The sequence below is a fragment of the Pimephales promelas genome, chromosome 2, assembly GCF_988280905.1.
Source record: "Pimephales promelas chromosome 2, fPimPro1.hap1.1, whole genome shotgun sequence".
NCBI classification, from domain to species: Eukaryota; Metazoa; Chordata; class Actinopteri; order Cypriniformes; family Leuciscidae; genus Pimephales; species Pimephales promelas.
In genome coordinates, this window is record NC_142770.1 from 3,574,225 (window position 1) to 3,589,399 (window position 15,175).

Here is a 15,175-nt window from a genome sequence, read left to right on the forward strand (position 1 = left end):
GACTTCCTGATATAACTTTGTCATGTGGCGCAAACGAACAATTAAAAAAACATTCGGCTCTTGAATCCAATTTCTAAGGAAAGTGAGGAGAAGAAGTAGAAAAAATAGGAGAATTAAGAAGATAGATGGATCACAGGTAACAATTTTCTTATATGCCTATATATATTTTTAATCTTGTTTGTAAATTTTACAACACAAGCTGGCAGCATTGATCATATTTAATATTTTATTGTTAGCTATATATATATTTGTGTATTCTGATGATGTAATAATAAATAAATAAATTACACAAGCACCATTTAAATGAAGAACCTTTAACATTCATGGTACCTTTTCATTGGACAAAATGTTTTTTAGCCTATAGTGAAAAGGGTTCTTTAAAATATTCATGTTTTTTTCACACTAAGAAAAACAAGGTTAATTAAGTGTTCACTAAAAGGTTCTTTAGGAACAAATGTTGTATCACTGTAAAAAAAAAAAAAAAAAAAAACACTTTTTGAAACCTCAATAAGAGTGTTGCAGGATATAAAAAGCCCTTCATTTACAAACCATATGCACTAAATGCACAAGCTGTTTGTTCACTAAACACACCAAACCACATTTCTGAAGAAATCAAAGGTTTCAGTTTGACTCAGAAGCAGAATTGCTGTCATAGAGTATACTTACTGATAATGTGTGTGATGGTAGATCAACTTTAATTGGTCAAGCACAATAAGTATTTATCAAATTAGTACAACAAATTTGTTTTTGTTCTTTTTTTGTTTGTTTTATACCAAATTATATTCTTATACTTTCATGTATTTAACAGAGCCAGACAGTTACCTTGCAAAAACATCAACGTTACATTGTAAAAATAAGGATTGTATCTTTTATATTATTAATTTAAAATCTTCAAGCTGTTTTAAAATGTTAACCATATATTGGGCATTTTAAATCGTGTTCAGAGGGAGAGAGAGAGAGAGAGGGGGGAGAGAGAGAGAGAGAGAGAGAGTGTGTGTGTGTGTGTGTGTACTATGGGAGGGGCGAACTCTGTTGGGGGAGGATCCACACAGATGAACAGTTTGCGTGTTTTTGGTGAATAGTCTTATTAGTTTGGGCACTTAAAGAAAATGTTACATGTGTTTGTTTTGTGCTGTTGGCATCTGACTGGTAAGTTATAAAAGCATTTTACAGCTTAATTTTATTCCGTTTAAGAGCAATAAGATACTGCACCTGTTTAAATTACACTATTTTTATGAGACATTATGGTCCAGTCTAGGCTACTTTGCATTCTGTTCTCCATTGGGCTGAACCAACAGGAATCTGGGGATTTTTATAGTTTTATGTCCAGGCCTCGAAAATACATGGACATATAGATAATATAGAAGTCACTGAAAAGTAATACACATTTCTAAATTGATTGGGAAGCTCAGAAAACGGCTACAAAATGAATCTTTGGTCAAAAAGCAAGAAAACATAAGTGAGATTCAGTGAGCTTGATTGCTCATAAAACAAAAATATTTAAAGTGAACAGTAGAATTAACTTATACAAGTCAATTACAGCGTGAAAGTACAGTTTCACACATTCATTTTACTCTACAAGCAGATAAAGACACCATGGAAAAAAATATTTGGTTCACACACACATGATGTATATGACCTTCAATTTTATTAAAAAAAATTCTTGTCTGTCTGTGTATTGCTGTTCTTCAAATCACATTTAAAGGTTTCAAACTACAGCTGATCAGAAGTTGAATCTGTGTAACATCTTTATATTCATCAGGTGTGTTTGGTGATTCAGTGTCAGTGATGGAGGGAGATTCTGTTACTCTAAACACTGATGATAAAATACATGAAGATGATGATATACTGTGGAAATATGGAGCTGAAAAGTCTCTGATAGCTCAAATCAGTAGATCTGCTGGAATATTCTCCACATATGATGATGGTCCTGATGGGAGATTCAGAGACAGACTGAAGCTGGACGATCAAACTGGATCTCTGACCATCATGAACACCACAACTGAACACACTGGAGATTATAGACTAGAGATAAGGGGAGCGAAACGATCATCAAAATCATTCAGTGTTTCTGTCTATGGTGAGTAGAGATCATTTGTCCTGTCCTTAAATAATATTATTTTTGATACACTGCAAACGAGGAACTCCCGCACACTATCAGAACATGCATTTAAAAAGAAAACTTTATCAGCTTTATTTTTGATATACTGAAATTTTATAATTTGAGATTACCCTAAGCACGTAAAACACATTGAATGAAACATAGATTGATTTGATTTATTCAGTTTTTTTTCCTCTCTCGTTTCTCAGCTCGTCTGCCTGTTCCTGTCATCAGTAACTCTTCACACTGCTCTTCATCATGTTCAGTGGTGTGTTCATCATCAGTGTTGCGTGTGTGTGATGCGACTCTGTCCTGGTACGCAGGAATGAGTGTATTGTCCAGCATCAGTGTGTGTGATCTCAGCATCAGTCTCTCTCTACCTCTGGAGGTGGAATGTCAGGATAAAAACACCTACAGCTGTGTGCTGAACAATCCCATCAGCAACCAGACCACACATCTGGACATCAACACACTCTGCAGACACACATGTGCAGGTACACCACCACTCATCAGATATATGTGTGTGTGTGTTTACTGACCTGATATCTGTCTTCTGGTGTAGATCACACTGATACATTCACTTCTTTCTGTATCATTACAGCACCGGACACACACTCTTTTTCACACTCGCCAGTGTCTCTGATAGTGTTGATCTCTGCTGGATCTCTGATGATTGTATTTACAGTCGTCGTCGTGATCTTCTGCATCTACAGGCGACTCAGAAAAATTGACAGAGAAGGTAAAAATATCTCTTTTGACAAGTGTTGCACCAAAAACCATACTTCAGAAATAAACTCTCTCTATCTATCTATCTATCTATCTATCTATCTATCTATCTATCTATCTATCTATCTATCTATCTATCTATCTATCTATCTATCTATCTATCTATCTATCTATCTATCTATCTATCTATCTATCTATCTATCTATCTATCTATCTATCTATCTATCTATCTATCTATATCTATATATATATTTTGATTGGAAGCTCTAATATGCACCTGCTCTGATATTCTTGGTTTTCAATAAGCCAGCATGGGCATTTACGGTGAACTGTTAGCTGTCATTCTGTACATCGACAAAAAACAATTAATGACTGAATTTTTAATGTTGTATTTATATTTTAATGCAGTTATCACACTCACCTAATTTGCAAATAAACAAATAAATTGATTGCAATAAAGACTTGCCAATGGAACAGGAAACAAAGTGTCTGTGATTGGATACGTTGTTCAATTGTTATTTTTGTAATGACCAAAAAATTATTTGTTCATCCTTCTGCGATTGTCTACATTTGTAAAACAGAACGTTTCAAGATGTAGAAATCCAATATTTGATAGAAAATAAAAAAAAGACATTAATTAACACTACAGTATAACCAGTAGATGAGGAACAGGAGCATTTATTAGCTCATATTAGCAATTTCCTATAATATCTTTTCACACGTTTCACTTTTAAGTACATATTAAACATTATAAAATAACTAGGTTTAAAAATTAATAGTCAATATGAAGTACGTCTTTTATGTCGTCTTATGTTTGAATACCTAAATTAAGGCCTGACTATGTAGGATACTATATTTTGATTATAAAGTAAGTAATTAAATTAATGATGCTGTTAAAGCTACCTCGGGACATGAGGTAGATCAAAGATACCAACAAGTGACATTTGACCAGAAGTTTTCCAGCCGGCTTATATTATTGTGGAAGTTTTTCTGTGCATATGGTCAGATATCATTTAATCTCAGTTATTCTCATAACCGTTTACTCATCTCAATCACACAAAAAGCAGGTCATGCATTTCCGAAACTAAAACACATTGAAAATCCAAAAAACAAATTTAAATCGGCATCAGTTTAATAATGAATAAACATTTTCCACACTTTATGGCATGTAAAGATGCAGTCCTTAGTTTTTAAACTAACTCTTCTATGGATGTTGTTTTACTTGTTGAGCTTCAATGATTACTAATATTTGTTTCACAGAAAAAAAAATGCAAATTGCTTTAAACACTTCGTTTTGATTAACAAATTATCTGCAAGTGTCTCTGCAAAATGTATTTTCTAACTATACCTGATAAATGCATGCTCTGCTAGGGATTTTATTTAGTTGATTTAATGCATCTATTATTATAGATGAAACAGTTGAGACTGGTGATGGAGAGATCATTTACGCTGATCCAACATTCTGCAAAAGAAAAGCACATAAATTGGTAAGTTCGATTATTTCTAATTTATCTTGAGCATGTCTGTGTATTTCAGCAGTGAGTCAGATATAGATATGTGCTTTTATGTCTGAAATGTAATTTCTGAACATTATTTGAAAAAAATGTTTGCATTTATTGTGAGAAACAAAAGACTGACTCATACCGAATATCACTCGTGACACGGAAGCTTAGACTGGCTTGTAGGCAAGCAATAAGGGCATAAAAGAAAGCTAAAAACAGGTTTCCTACAAACTATACAAAACTATAAGCTTCCTAAAATACAACTATGAGATCAGTGAAGACTAAATACTTTGCTGACCTCATCAAAAGAAATTGTCAATCCAATAACTATTTTTAAAAGAATACATGCAGTCGTGAACCCTTCTACTTGTGTATTGTGTCAGTGTGAGTCATCGGCCATGTGTGAAAATTTCATCGTCACCTGTGACAGAAGCATGCGAAAGTAAACTTCACATTTGCATTATTTTAATTCAGCTAAGCGGTCATGCTGTGAAACATCAAGTGTATGTGATACAAATTCACCAAGCAGATTTTCTCATGAGCTTGCGTTTAAGTTTTTAAGTGTCCCACATTCATATGCGTATGGAAAGAAGTCAATGGAACGAAAATGTAGTGTCACCACCGCTTAACTTATCATTTCTGTTGTGCATCAGAAACAAAAAAAAGGGGCAAAATTTGGACTGAAGCAGCTTTGGTCCAAATAAGACAGGCCAAAGCCCCCTAGAGGCTTGAACCAGCAAGGTTCAATTTTTATTGACACCAGGATCAGCAAACAACTCATTTTTCAAAGTGGGGAACTATGACGTCAAAGAGGATAAAACACTACCCCGCAGAAGAAGATCAACGCCTATTTCAACACGGCCGGTTTAGCCCCGCCCACCGATTCGCGCATTAATTAAAAAAAATGATGTGTTGGCTTTACTTAACTTTTTTTTTATGTAAACAGGTTCCACCGTTTCAACATAACTTGGTTTCGTTAAACAAACATAATTTGTTCATGTAACTTCAACATCTGAAGTCATTTTTGAATGTTAAATAAACACTGAAGCAGTGTTAAAGTTAATGAGATAATTAAGTAATTAATTTGAGTGATGATTGAGCATTATTGAAGACACCTGATGTTACCAAGCAGAATCACTGAAGGAGAAAACCTGAATTTCAGGTCACCATTTGTCACGAAACTTGGTGAGGTGGAACTGGGGATTAAACCCCCAACCTTCTCGTTTGTAGACAACCTACATGAGCCACTGTTAAGTTTACCTTATAGCCGGACTGCTGTTGTAAAGCATACCATTTTTAGCCTTTCAATGGAATTCAAATGATCGAATCAATAAAAAATAAACTAGTTTATGTCGGCACACACAGACATCAAGAAGCAGCCTGTGAATCTCAACAGTGGTGACAATTATAAAGCATGTTGCAGTGCATTCTGGGTCCCACCAATCAAAACTCATTCATGGCTCCCATCATGCATTGCTGCATGAATAAATAATGAGCTTATGTTCAGAGGTGATCTGTTTGTCACCATTGCTGAGATTCATACGATAAATATTGAAGTCTGTGTGTGCATGAAAACAAATGTTTTTTGAGGTTTTTTAAAAGTTTTTTATTTGATCATTTGGATTTTTAGAAAGGGCTAAAAAATGGTATGTTCTACAAATGGCAGTGCTGCTATAATCCATAAGATAAACTTAACTCAGAAATTTGATTCTAAATGAGTTCAGTGATTCAGGTCAAATGACTGTGATATAATGATTATGTTAAAGCACAACCAGCACCATCAGATCACATTTTCTAGTTGATTATCTGGCTGTTATAGCTCAGACACAGCAGCCAGACAAAATATAAAGTTAATAATATAAGGGTCAAGAGCCCAAACTAAAACAAACACTGATCTCCATAATGGTGACTTTAAATTACGGTTTTCTCCTTCAGTGATTCTGCTTGTTATCATCAGGTGTCTTCAATAATGCTCAATCATCACTAATTATTCACTTCATTATCTCATTAACTTTAGCACTGCTTCAGTGTTCATTTAACACTCAGTTTGATTGGATGGCTTAAAATGACTTCCATGATGTTGAAGTTACATGAACACATTATGTTTGTTTAGCGAAACCCAGTTATGTGGAACCGGTGGAACCTGTTTACAAAAAAAGTTAAGTAAAGCCAACACATTATTTTTTGGAGTGTATACATGCATATCTAAATAACATAGATGCCTACCTCGTGATGACAAACTGGATCGACCGAGCAATACCGAGCAATACAAAATATTGTGCAGTGCCTGGATAAGCTTCACCTCAGTATTTCGTGGTAAAGCTGTTCCGTGTAAAGCAGAAGTCAAACTGAACATTGTATGTGATAGAATGGAAAAACACTCTTAAACCACACGCTATAGAAACATGAAAACACACACATACACAAACTGACATTAACCACAGATGTCCAGTTATAGACGTATCCTATAACTGGTTCACGACTGCATGTATTCTTTTAAAAATAGTTATTGGATTGACAATTTCTTTTGATGAGGTCAGCAAAGTATTTAGTCTTCACTGATCTCATAGTTGTATTTTAGGAAGCTTATAGTTTTGTATAGTTTGTAGGAAACCTGTTGGACCAAAAAGTGCTGAAACCGGCGCATCGAGGATAGTTTCTCTCTTTTCCCCAGATGTCTGCCAGGTTCAGAGATACCGCAGTTTGTTTAGTGGCACGGAGAGCAAAGTCTGTAGTTTGACACTGGTCTTTCAACAGATCGGCCTGATAAGCATGCGACACAATTGTGTGCAGAGCAGCCCTGGCCTGTCCCGCAGCCGTACGGATGCGCGTCATTCATGTAGCGCTTCAGTCAGCAGAGTGTGAACCTTCAACGCCAATGCCTCCCCCAGCGAGACATAGACATCAAGCCAAGACTGTATAATGAAATCTGTGTACTGTGTTTTCTATGCAGAACATTCAAGAGGAGAATGACGTGGTGTATGCGGGTATCGCCGTGAGGAGATGATCAAACTTCAGTTTACTGCACCAGATCCAGCTGTGAGATCGCTTCACTAACCTTCGGCTGAGTTCCTGAGTCTGTGCTTGAGTTTTAGGTTTGTGAGAATCACCACATGTAGCAACAGAAATTAGCTATAAAGCCCCGTTCACACCAAGGACGATAACTATAAAGATAACGGTATAGATAAAGTTCTAATAAATCGTTCTCAATATCAGGCCTACATAATAGCAGAGTTCACACCACAGCTATAACAATAATGGCACAGAGGAACAATATTGTTGGAATCATAGAACGATTTTATCCAGCTGATGAACGATAAATCAGAATCCATCCTTCTGTAACGAGCTCGAGCATTTAAATGCGGCAGACAAGCTCGTGCTTAGAATAAACAAGTTAGCATTCTTGGTGTGAACAGGCCTTAATTCTGAAAGATATATTTCAGTTTGCTAGTTGTGACCCGAGCATTATCAGAAAACCCCATCAGACATAATGCAGAACCTCTCTGGGGGGTTTGAAGTGTGATTCAGAGATGTGCTAGAAGCTTTCTACTACAGGGACTTGTGGTTTAAAATGAACTTTGGCAAGCATATTAATTCTAGCTATGCATGGTTGTGATAATGCTGGCTTAGTATCTGCAATGTAATTATAAATACAGTCCGATGCACTGTGTTCATTTACACACAAGCAGCTCAGGATCCATTATTTTCAGTGACTCAAGAGTGTCTCGGTTTACAGTAAATGCCGTACAAACAGTATCAACCCGGTAAAGAATATTTTTTTTTTTTCAAAAGAACTGCATCTCTGTAAGTGTTGTGACTTTGATAATGTACATTTAAAAATGTAACACACACCAAAACTTAAAAAAGTTTAACTTAAAACTTTAACTTTAAACTTAAAAAATTAAAAAAGTCATGAGAATCCGTTATAAATCTTTTGTCAACAAAAGAGAAGCTGTAAGGTCTCCCAGTGGTGTCCTTACAAAACAAAAGCTGGTTTAACGTTTGAAAGCAAATAAATTAATACAAATACGAGTACTGTAATTTTACTGTTGTTCTGAAAAAATGTCCTTGAATTCATTTGTTTTTAAGGGCCCCTGTCAGTTTGAGGCTCTAGTAGCTCGGAATGTGTGTCACAACTAAAACCGGCAGTGGTCTGATTTATTCCCATCTGCACAGACTTGTGGTTTGATCTGTTGGGTAGACAAACAAGTTCTGCGCAAGGATACGTCTATAACTGGACATCTGTGGTTAATGTCAGTTTGTTTATGTGTGCGTTTTCATGTTTCTATAGCGTGTGGTTTAAGAGTGTTTTTCCATTCCTTCACATACAATGTTCCGTTTGACTTCTGCTTTACACGGAACAGCTTTACCACGAAATACTGAGCTAATAAATGCTGATGTCTAACAAAAATTACTGCAACGATATTACAGAAAAAATATGATTATATCATATTCTATGAAAGCTGAGACTTTGTTTCATATATAAAACATTGCTCCACGATATTTTCACTACATGAGAACACGGACGTGTTGCATGAAAACATCAACCTTAAAATACTAAAATGAAGTGATCATAGAATCTGTAAATTCAGCTCTAGCACAAGATGATGTCATTTCTAATAACATATTTTCTTGATAATGCACCTTTTTATATAAACATCATATCATGTTTTTGACTGTATTTATTCTTAAAATGACTCTCAGACATTGACACTGTTGTAATGTTTATATTATCAAATAAATGTTCAGTGGTTAGTTTTTTTGGCTAAAAAAAACTCTATACTCACTCTCTTTTGTAAAACGTTTTAAATCTGTGACTGAATAAATGACTGTCAAAGTATAAAGATGCTTTGGCCCACATAATAGTGTAGTTACAACATCTGGGACAAACAGACCTTATCAACTGGGAAACTTTGCTCCTTAGAAATTGACCCTTTATTGTTAACCCAATTGTTAATTGGTAAAAGTACCAATGCAAATAAGTGATACATTCACCAATCAAGCATTGCAGGTTCTGATTTTAAATCGCCAACAGAAAATACTAGACATGCATACTGAACAATATACATTAAAAGCTCAAACAACGCTAGCACTGAGCAAACGGTTTTGTGGTTAAAGTCCCCCGTTTACTCTGCGGCCATATTCGCAACACCTCACAACTCAGAGATGTCAACTCTCACGCATTTTGTGTGACACACACTTTCAAGCTCTATCAGACACTCTCACACTGCCCAAGTAAATAACACGCCAAATTAACCCTAAAAAGGGAGAGACCATTTTTGTGTATGTCCTTGTTTTTCTACACTTGTACTTGTAAGGTATTACATTTTTAGTCCATTTTGAATTTTATTTTGAAAGGTTATGAAAAGATCCTCTCAAGTTCAGGACTTGTTCTGTAACATATTGTCTAGAGACTTGGTTTTGTTTCATGTTCCTGTAAAAAAAATCTGTCTTCTTTTGGTTTTGTTTCATGTCAGTCATGTTTCATGCCTTTGTCATCCGATTCCCTGTTAGTCATGTGATCCTGCCATGTTTGTTCCCTTGTCTGATGTGTCGTTGTCATTGGTTCTTTGCTCACAGGTCTCCCTTGTCTAGTCATTAATCTTGTATATTTAAGCCCCCATGTTTGCCATGTGTCTTTGTCAAGTTTGTTTCCCTGTAACCATTGTTTGGCTAAGCTTCAGCTTCATGTTAAAGGGTTAGTTCACCCAAAAATGAAAATTAAGTCATTAATTACTCACCCCCATGCTGTTCCAACCCCGTAAGACCTTCGTTCATCTTCGGAACACAAATAAAGATATTTTTGATTGAATCTGAGAGCTGGATCAGTCCTACATAGACTGCCTAAGGGACTGGCTCTTGACGGCCCATAAAGTCATTAAAGAAAAGGTTTAAATATTCCATGTGCCTACAGCGGCTCAATTATAAGTTTATCAAGCGACGAGACTACTTTTTGTGCGAAAAAAACATAAATAACGGCTTTATTCCACTATTCCATTACTTCCTTATGGGCGCATGCGCGAGAACTGAGATGAGGACGTTCTCATTCGTCTACTTCTTGTTACCGGCTGCTCACCGCTTAGGAGTATTACCGCCACCTACCGTATAAGATGATGTGCTGATATAGCTGGAAGCGCAAAACTTTCTGTTTACAAGCAGAGGAAGATGCGCGCTGTACATACGCTTTTCAATTAGCGTATTTTCCGCACTATAAGGTGCACTTAAAAGCCTTTAATCTTCTCAAAAAACGACAGTGTGCCTTATAATCCGGAGCGCCTTATATATGGATCATCATTTTATACGGTAGGGGGCGATAAAACTCCTAAGCGGTGAGCAGCCGGTAACAAGAAGTAGACGAATGAGAACGTCCTCATCTCAGTTCTCGCGCATGCGCCCATAAGGAAGTAATGGAATAGTGGAATAAAGCCGTTATTTATGTTTTTTCGCACAAAAAGTAGTCTCGTCGCTTGATAAACTTATAATTGAGCCGCTGTAGGCACATGGAGCATTTAAACCTTTTCTTTAAAGACTTTATGGGCCGTCAAGAGCCAGTCCCTTAGGCAGTCTATGTAGGACTGATCCAGCTCTCAGATTCAATCAAAATTATCTTTATTTGTGTTCCGAAGATGAACGAAGGTCTTACGGGGTTGGAACAGCATGGGGGTGAGTAATTAATGACTTAATTTTCATTTTTGGGTGAACTAACCCTTTAACATGAAGCTGAAGCTTAGCCAAACAAGGGAAACAAACTTGTTTTTAATGTTTTGTTCTCAGTTCATGCCACGCTACGCTTTCATTTTCTGTTTTGATCTTATGTTTCTAAATACACTGCCCTTGGGTTCTCTTCTCTACAACTTGCCTCCAGTGGATATGCGTTAGTCTCGGTTCACAATAAATGCCATAGAAAGAGTATCAAAGATAAATGTTGCTCCCAAAGAACTGCATCTCTGTAATTATTGTGACTTTAATGTACATTTAAAAATGAAATTTGTATTGAGAATCAGTAATAAATCTTTTATCAACGAAAGATAAGCTTTAAGGTCTATCATCAGTTTTCAGACAAAAAAATAGCTTAATGGCTTAACATTTGTAGGCACAGAAATTAAGATATTTGTACTACAGATTCAAGTATTCTGTAAAAAGGTCCTTCTTTTAGAGGCACCTGGCAGTTTGAGGCTCGACCAGCTCAGTGTGCGAGTCAAAAATAAAACCTGAAAAAATTTATAATGACTTCACTACAGAGTTGTGGTTTGATGTGTTGGGCGTACAAAGAGGGTCAGCATGAGTCTATAAATGGACATCTGGTTTATCTTGATGTGTAAATGGTACGTGGTTTAAGGGTGACTTCTTTCCCACGAAATACACATCAATGCTGATGTATAAAAAAAACCATCATCACATCACACACATTACTGCAAAATATGAAAATGTCATATACCGGTACTATAAAAGCTTAGACTCTTTCATATCATAAGTAACGTGATCCGTCTCGTCTGTGTTTCCAAACTTTCCATCTCAAGCAGGAAAAGTCAAACGCAAACATCATACCCGTCTATGTCTAAGTGTATTTTTTTTAAATAAATACAATGTATGATTTACTGTTGTTATCGTTGTAATTTTCAAATTTAGAAAATCAAATGTAGCATAATAAAGTGCCAATTTTTTTTTAACTTTAATGCCATTTTTCACATTTGTTACAGTATTTTGCCTTTGAGTGTGTGTAGTGTGTGTGACTCATAATACCATGTGACTGATCACTCACTTTATTTTACAACTTCTCAGACACAAGTTTCTGTTAAGATGTTTTAAATCTGTGACTTTGAAACTATAATAATACTATGAATGAAAAAAATAGCTTTTGCCCACATAATGGTGAAGTTACAACATCTAACAGGGTGTCGCCATCCCTGTTTGAAATCTGCAATTGCAGTTATTCACGTAATTATCAAATTATCAGTGGATGAACACAATGTTTGAGGAGAATGTGAGGCTGTCGGTCACCACGCCGGTGTGAATACTGGCATTCACAATCAAAAAGAAACGTGAGGGATGTACTTACTTTTGTGAGATACTGTATGCAGGCTAAATGTCAGACTTTCGGAGCAAATCTAAATTTGCCAGAAGTTGTCTGGGTTTTCCCAGGCTAAAGTTAGGCAAGTATATACAGGCCCACCAGTAGATAAAATAAGTAGGCCTAGCTATTTGGCGACACTAAGTGCGTAAAAAATAAAAATAAATAAATGAGTGTTTTTGTTTTTTTTTTTTTGGGGGGGGGGGGGGGGGGTGTTTGCTTAAAATTGTAATATAGAACCATCTATACATTCATTTTTCCATAAATTGCCCCAATGGATTTACTCAAAATGTCACACCACCCCAAAAAAAGGGTGTAAACTCCACAATTAAAAGGTTATTCATCCCAATAGGGGAAAATAAATAAATAAAAAATATTATAGTCATTATGTCATCAATAATTGCGTGTTTTGTCAACAGTTGAACAGCTTTAGCTCTCAAGAGAAGAAACATCAAGATCATGAACCCCAACATGTTTAAAGATGCAACACAAAACATTACCGTATCCCTGATGGAGTCCAGAGATGATGGTCTGCTCCTGCTCTTCATAAACCGCTTCCCGATGAAAACGATCCAGGAAAACAAAACACGACTGAACGTGCAGTCCTGTTATCAATCCTTAAATGAAATAGGAACATTACTTTATTTGAGAAATACAATTAGCAAATATTTGTTTGCAAAGTTTTGTTATGGTTTTTAGTAGCTACCTGATGCGATTACGGTGCTCTGGGTGTTTATGTGGTCATTTAGAGGTTAAAACACCCTCCAGTCTCTGTCTGTGGTCTCCAGATATATGGCTCAGATCCAAAATTTAAAACTCACGCGGAAGTCTATAATACATTGATGACGTGATAGCGTCACAGTCTGGCTTATTTTTTCTGTTTATTACCAACTTTTTACTTTTGAGGTTGTTAATGTGTTGTTTTTGACTTGGGACTCGGGGTCAAAGGAGATGGATGACAGATTAAAGCTGCTTACTTTATGTGGTGAATTTCATCTTCATAAATGTAAAGTAACTGAATCTAAGCCCAACCTTAAACTTTTTTGTGTTGATTTAAAATTATTTTATGACTCTCTTTGTTTATCAGCTAATAAGAAAGCTGCTAAAACTACCTTATTGCTCAAAGAAATTATGGTTTCTTTGTAAATAACCTCCTGAATTTAGGTGCTTGTTTTGTGATCTTTTTTTGTTGTCCATTGTCCCTTTTGTACTGCCTTGCTTACGTTGTCTTTGTGCATAATGTTTTTTTTTTTTTCATTTGATCTATTTTTGTAGTTGTTGTATTCCCTGTGCTTTGTGTTCAATAAAAACATATATATAAAAAAAATAAATAAATAAAAAAAAACGTGATAGCGTCACGGGAACATGGCGGCACCCTGTGGGTTTACAGTCAATAAAAATATTCCATAAGCAAATGAAGTGGATCAAATGAGTTATAGTTATATTTAAAAAACAAAAAACCTTTTAGTAAACGTCCAACACGATGTCCCTGTTGATAATTGTACACTTGAAACGCGTATGCTAGCTGTGTTTATCCAAATTTACCACATTGTTTTGTATAGAATCCTAGGCTACTTTATTTTATTTTTTTAGTAATGTATGTTTGTAAACATACCCTTCTGCATTTGCATATCAAATATTCTGTCCGTTCATACAGCTCCGATAAGCTTGACGATTATTGACACAAATTTCGCGCAATAATGATACTTTATAAATTAATACAGTGATGTTATGCATTCTTAAGAAGAAATATAGCTTATATATATATATATATATATATATATATATATATATATATATATATATATATATATATATATATATATATATATAATATAAAGGATGTGCGTATACTAGGGAGGATCACACACGTAAAGGATGTGCGTATACTAGGGAGGATCACACACGTGCGCGCACGCGCTCTGAGCCAGTGGACGCACTGTTATGAATGCTACACTTCTATGGAAGACTTTATCGTAATGTTTTGACTCTATTCTCGAAATATTTCGACTTTAATGTCGAAATGTACGACTTTAATCTCCAAATGCTAGATTTTTTTTACGTTGCGGTTATAAGTGCTTCCGTGGTCATTTGCAGTCCAAATAACAAACATAGTAATACATTCATTCTTCCGCAAATTGCCCCAATTGATTTACCCACAATGTCACACTACCCCAAAACAAGAAAGGGTGCAAACAAGGCTATTCATCCCAATTCAGTACGTCGATCCTTTAAATAAAAAACATTCATTATGCCATCAACAATCGGGTGTTTTGTTCAACCGTTGAACAGCTTTACCACTCGAGAGGACAAAGCGATGAACCCCAAAATACTGAGAAAATCTCACCTTATAACCAGATGATGAAGATCTTCTCCTGCTCTTCATAAACCGCTTCCTGAGGAAAACGATCCAGGAAACAAAACACGGCTGAACGTGCAAGTCTGTCGTGTTATTAATCCTTAAATGAAGTGGGAAAATTACTTTATTTGAGAAATTAATACAAAAAGCTAATATTTGCTTGCAAAGTTTTCTTATGGTTTTAGTAGTGCTCTGTGCGTTTATGTGGTCGTTTATAAGTTCACCTTCAAGTCTCTGGTATTGTGGTCTCCAGATATTTGGCTCGGGTCCAAAATTCAAAACTCACGCGGAAGTCCACAATACCAATACGTTGATGACGTGCTATTGACGTCACGCGAACATGGCGGCACCCTGTGCGTTTTTTGTTTTTGTTTTTTATTGAACTTTTTCTTATTACAATAAAAATCTAACAAAGA

At 35.7% G+C, this 15,175-nt stretch overlaps 1 protein-coding gene and 1 long non-coding RNA gene across 4 annotated transcripts; one reads left to right on the forward strand and one right to left on the reverse strand.

Moving 5' to 3' along the window:
- The first annotated feature begins 1,008 nt into the window (after positions 1-1,008).
- Positions 1,009-7,396, forward strand: LOC120486596 (SLAM family member 5). Its single transcript, XM_039682732.2, has 6 exons — positions 1,009-1,149; positions 1,763-2,080; positions 2,311-2,595; positions 2,703-2,840; positions 4,238-4,314; positions 7,283-7,396. The coding sequence occupies exons 1-6, from the start codon at positions 1,110-1,112 to the stop codon at positions 7,334-7,336; spliced, it is 912 nt and encodes a 303-aa protein (XP_039538666.2). The 5' UTR covers positions 1,009-1,109; the 3' UTR covers positions 7,337-7,396.
- On the reverse strand, positions 2,670-15,050 carry LOC120486677 (uncharacterized). Of its 3 annotated transcripts, XR_005624251.2 has the most exons (5): positions 14,984-15,050; positions 14,748-14,859; positions 12,901-13,017; positions 4,176-4,289; positions 2,670-2,808 (listed from the first exon to the last, which is right to left on the reverse strand). It is a non-coding gene; the product is annotated as an uncharacterized LOC120486677 (long non-coding RNA). The 3 variants fall into 3 exon arrangements; XR_016146972.1 differs by having other exon boundaries at positions 14,748-15,042; XR_016146975.1 differs by lacking the exon at positions 2,670-2,808 and adding an exon at positions 3,082-3,171 and having other exon boundaries at positions 14,748-15,044.
- Between the last annotated feature and the right edge of the window lie 125 nt (positions 15,051-15,175).

Coding starts and splice junctions, on each gene's coding strand:
- LOC120486596 (XM_039682732.2), top strand. CDS start 1,110: ATGTTACATGTGTTTGTTTTGTGCTGTTGGCATCTGACTG. Junction 1,150..1,762: donor GTGCTGTTGGCATCTGACTG/GTAAGTTATAAA, acceptor TATATTCATCAG/GTGTGTTTGGTGATTCAGTG. Junction 2,841..4,237: donor CAGAAAAATTGACAGAGAAG/GTAAAAATATCT, acceptor CTATTATTATAG/ATGAAACAGTTGAGACTGGT.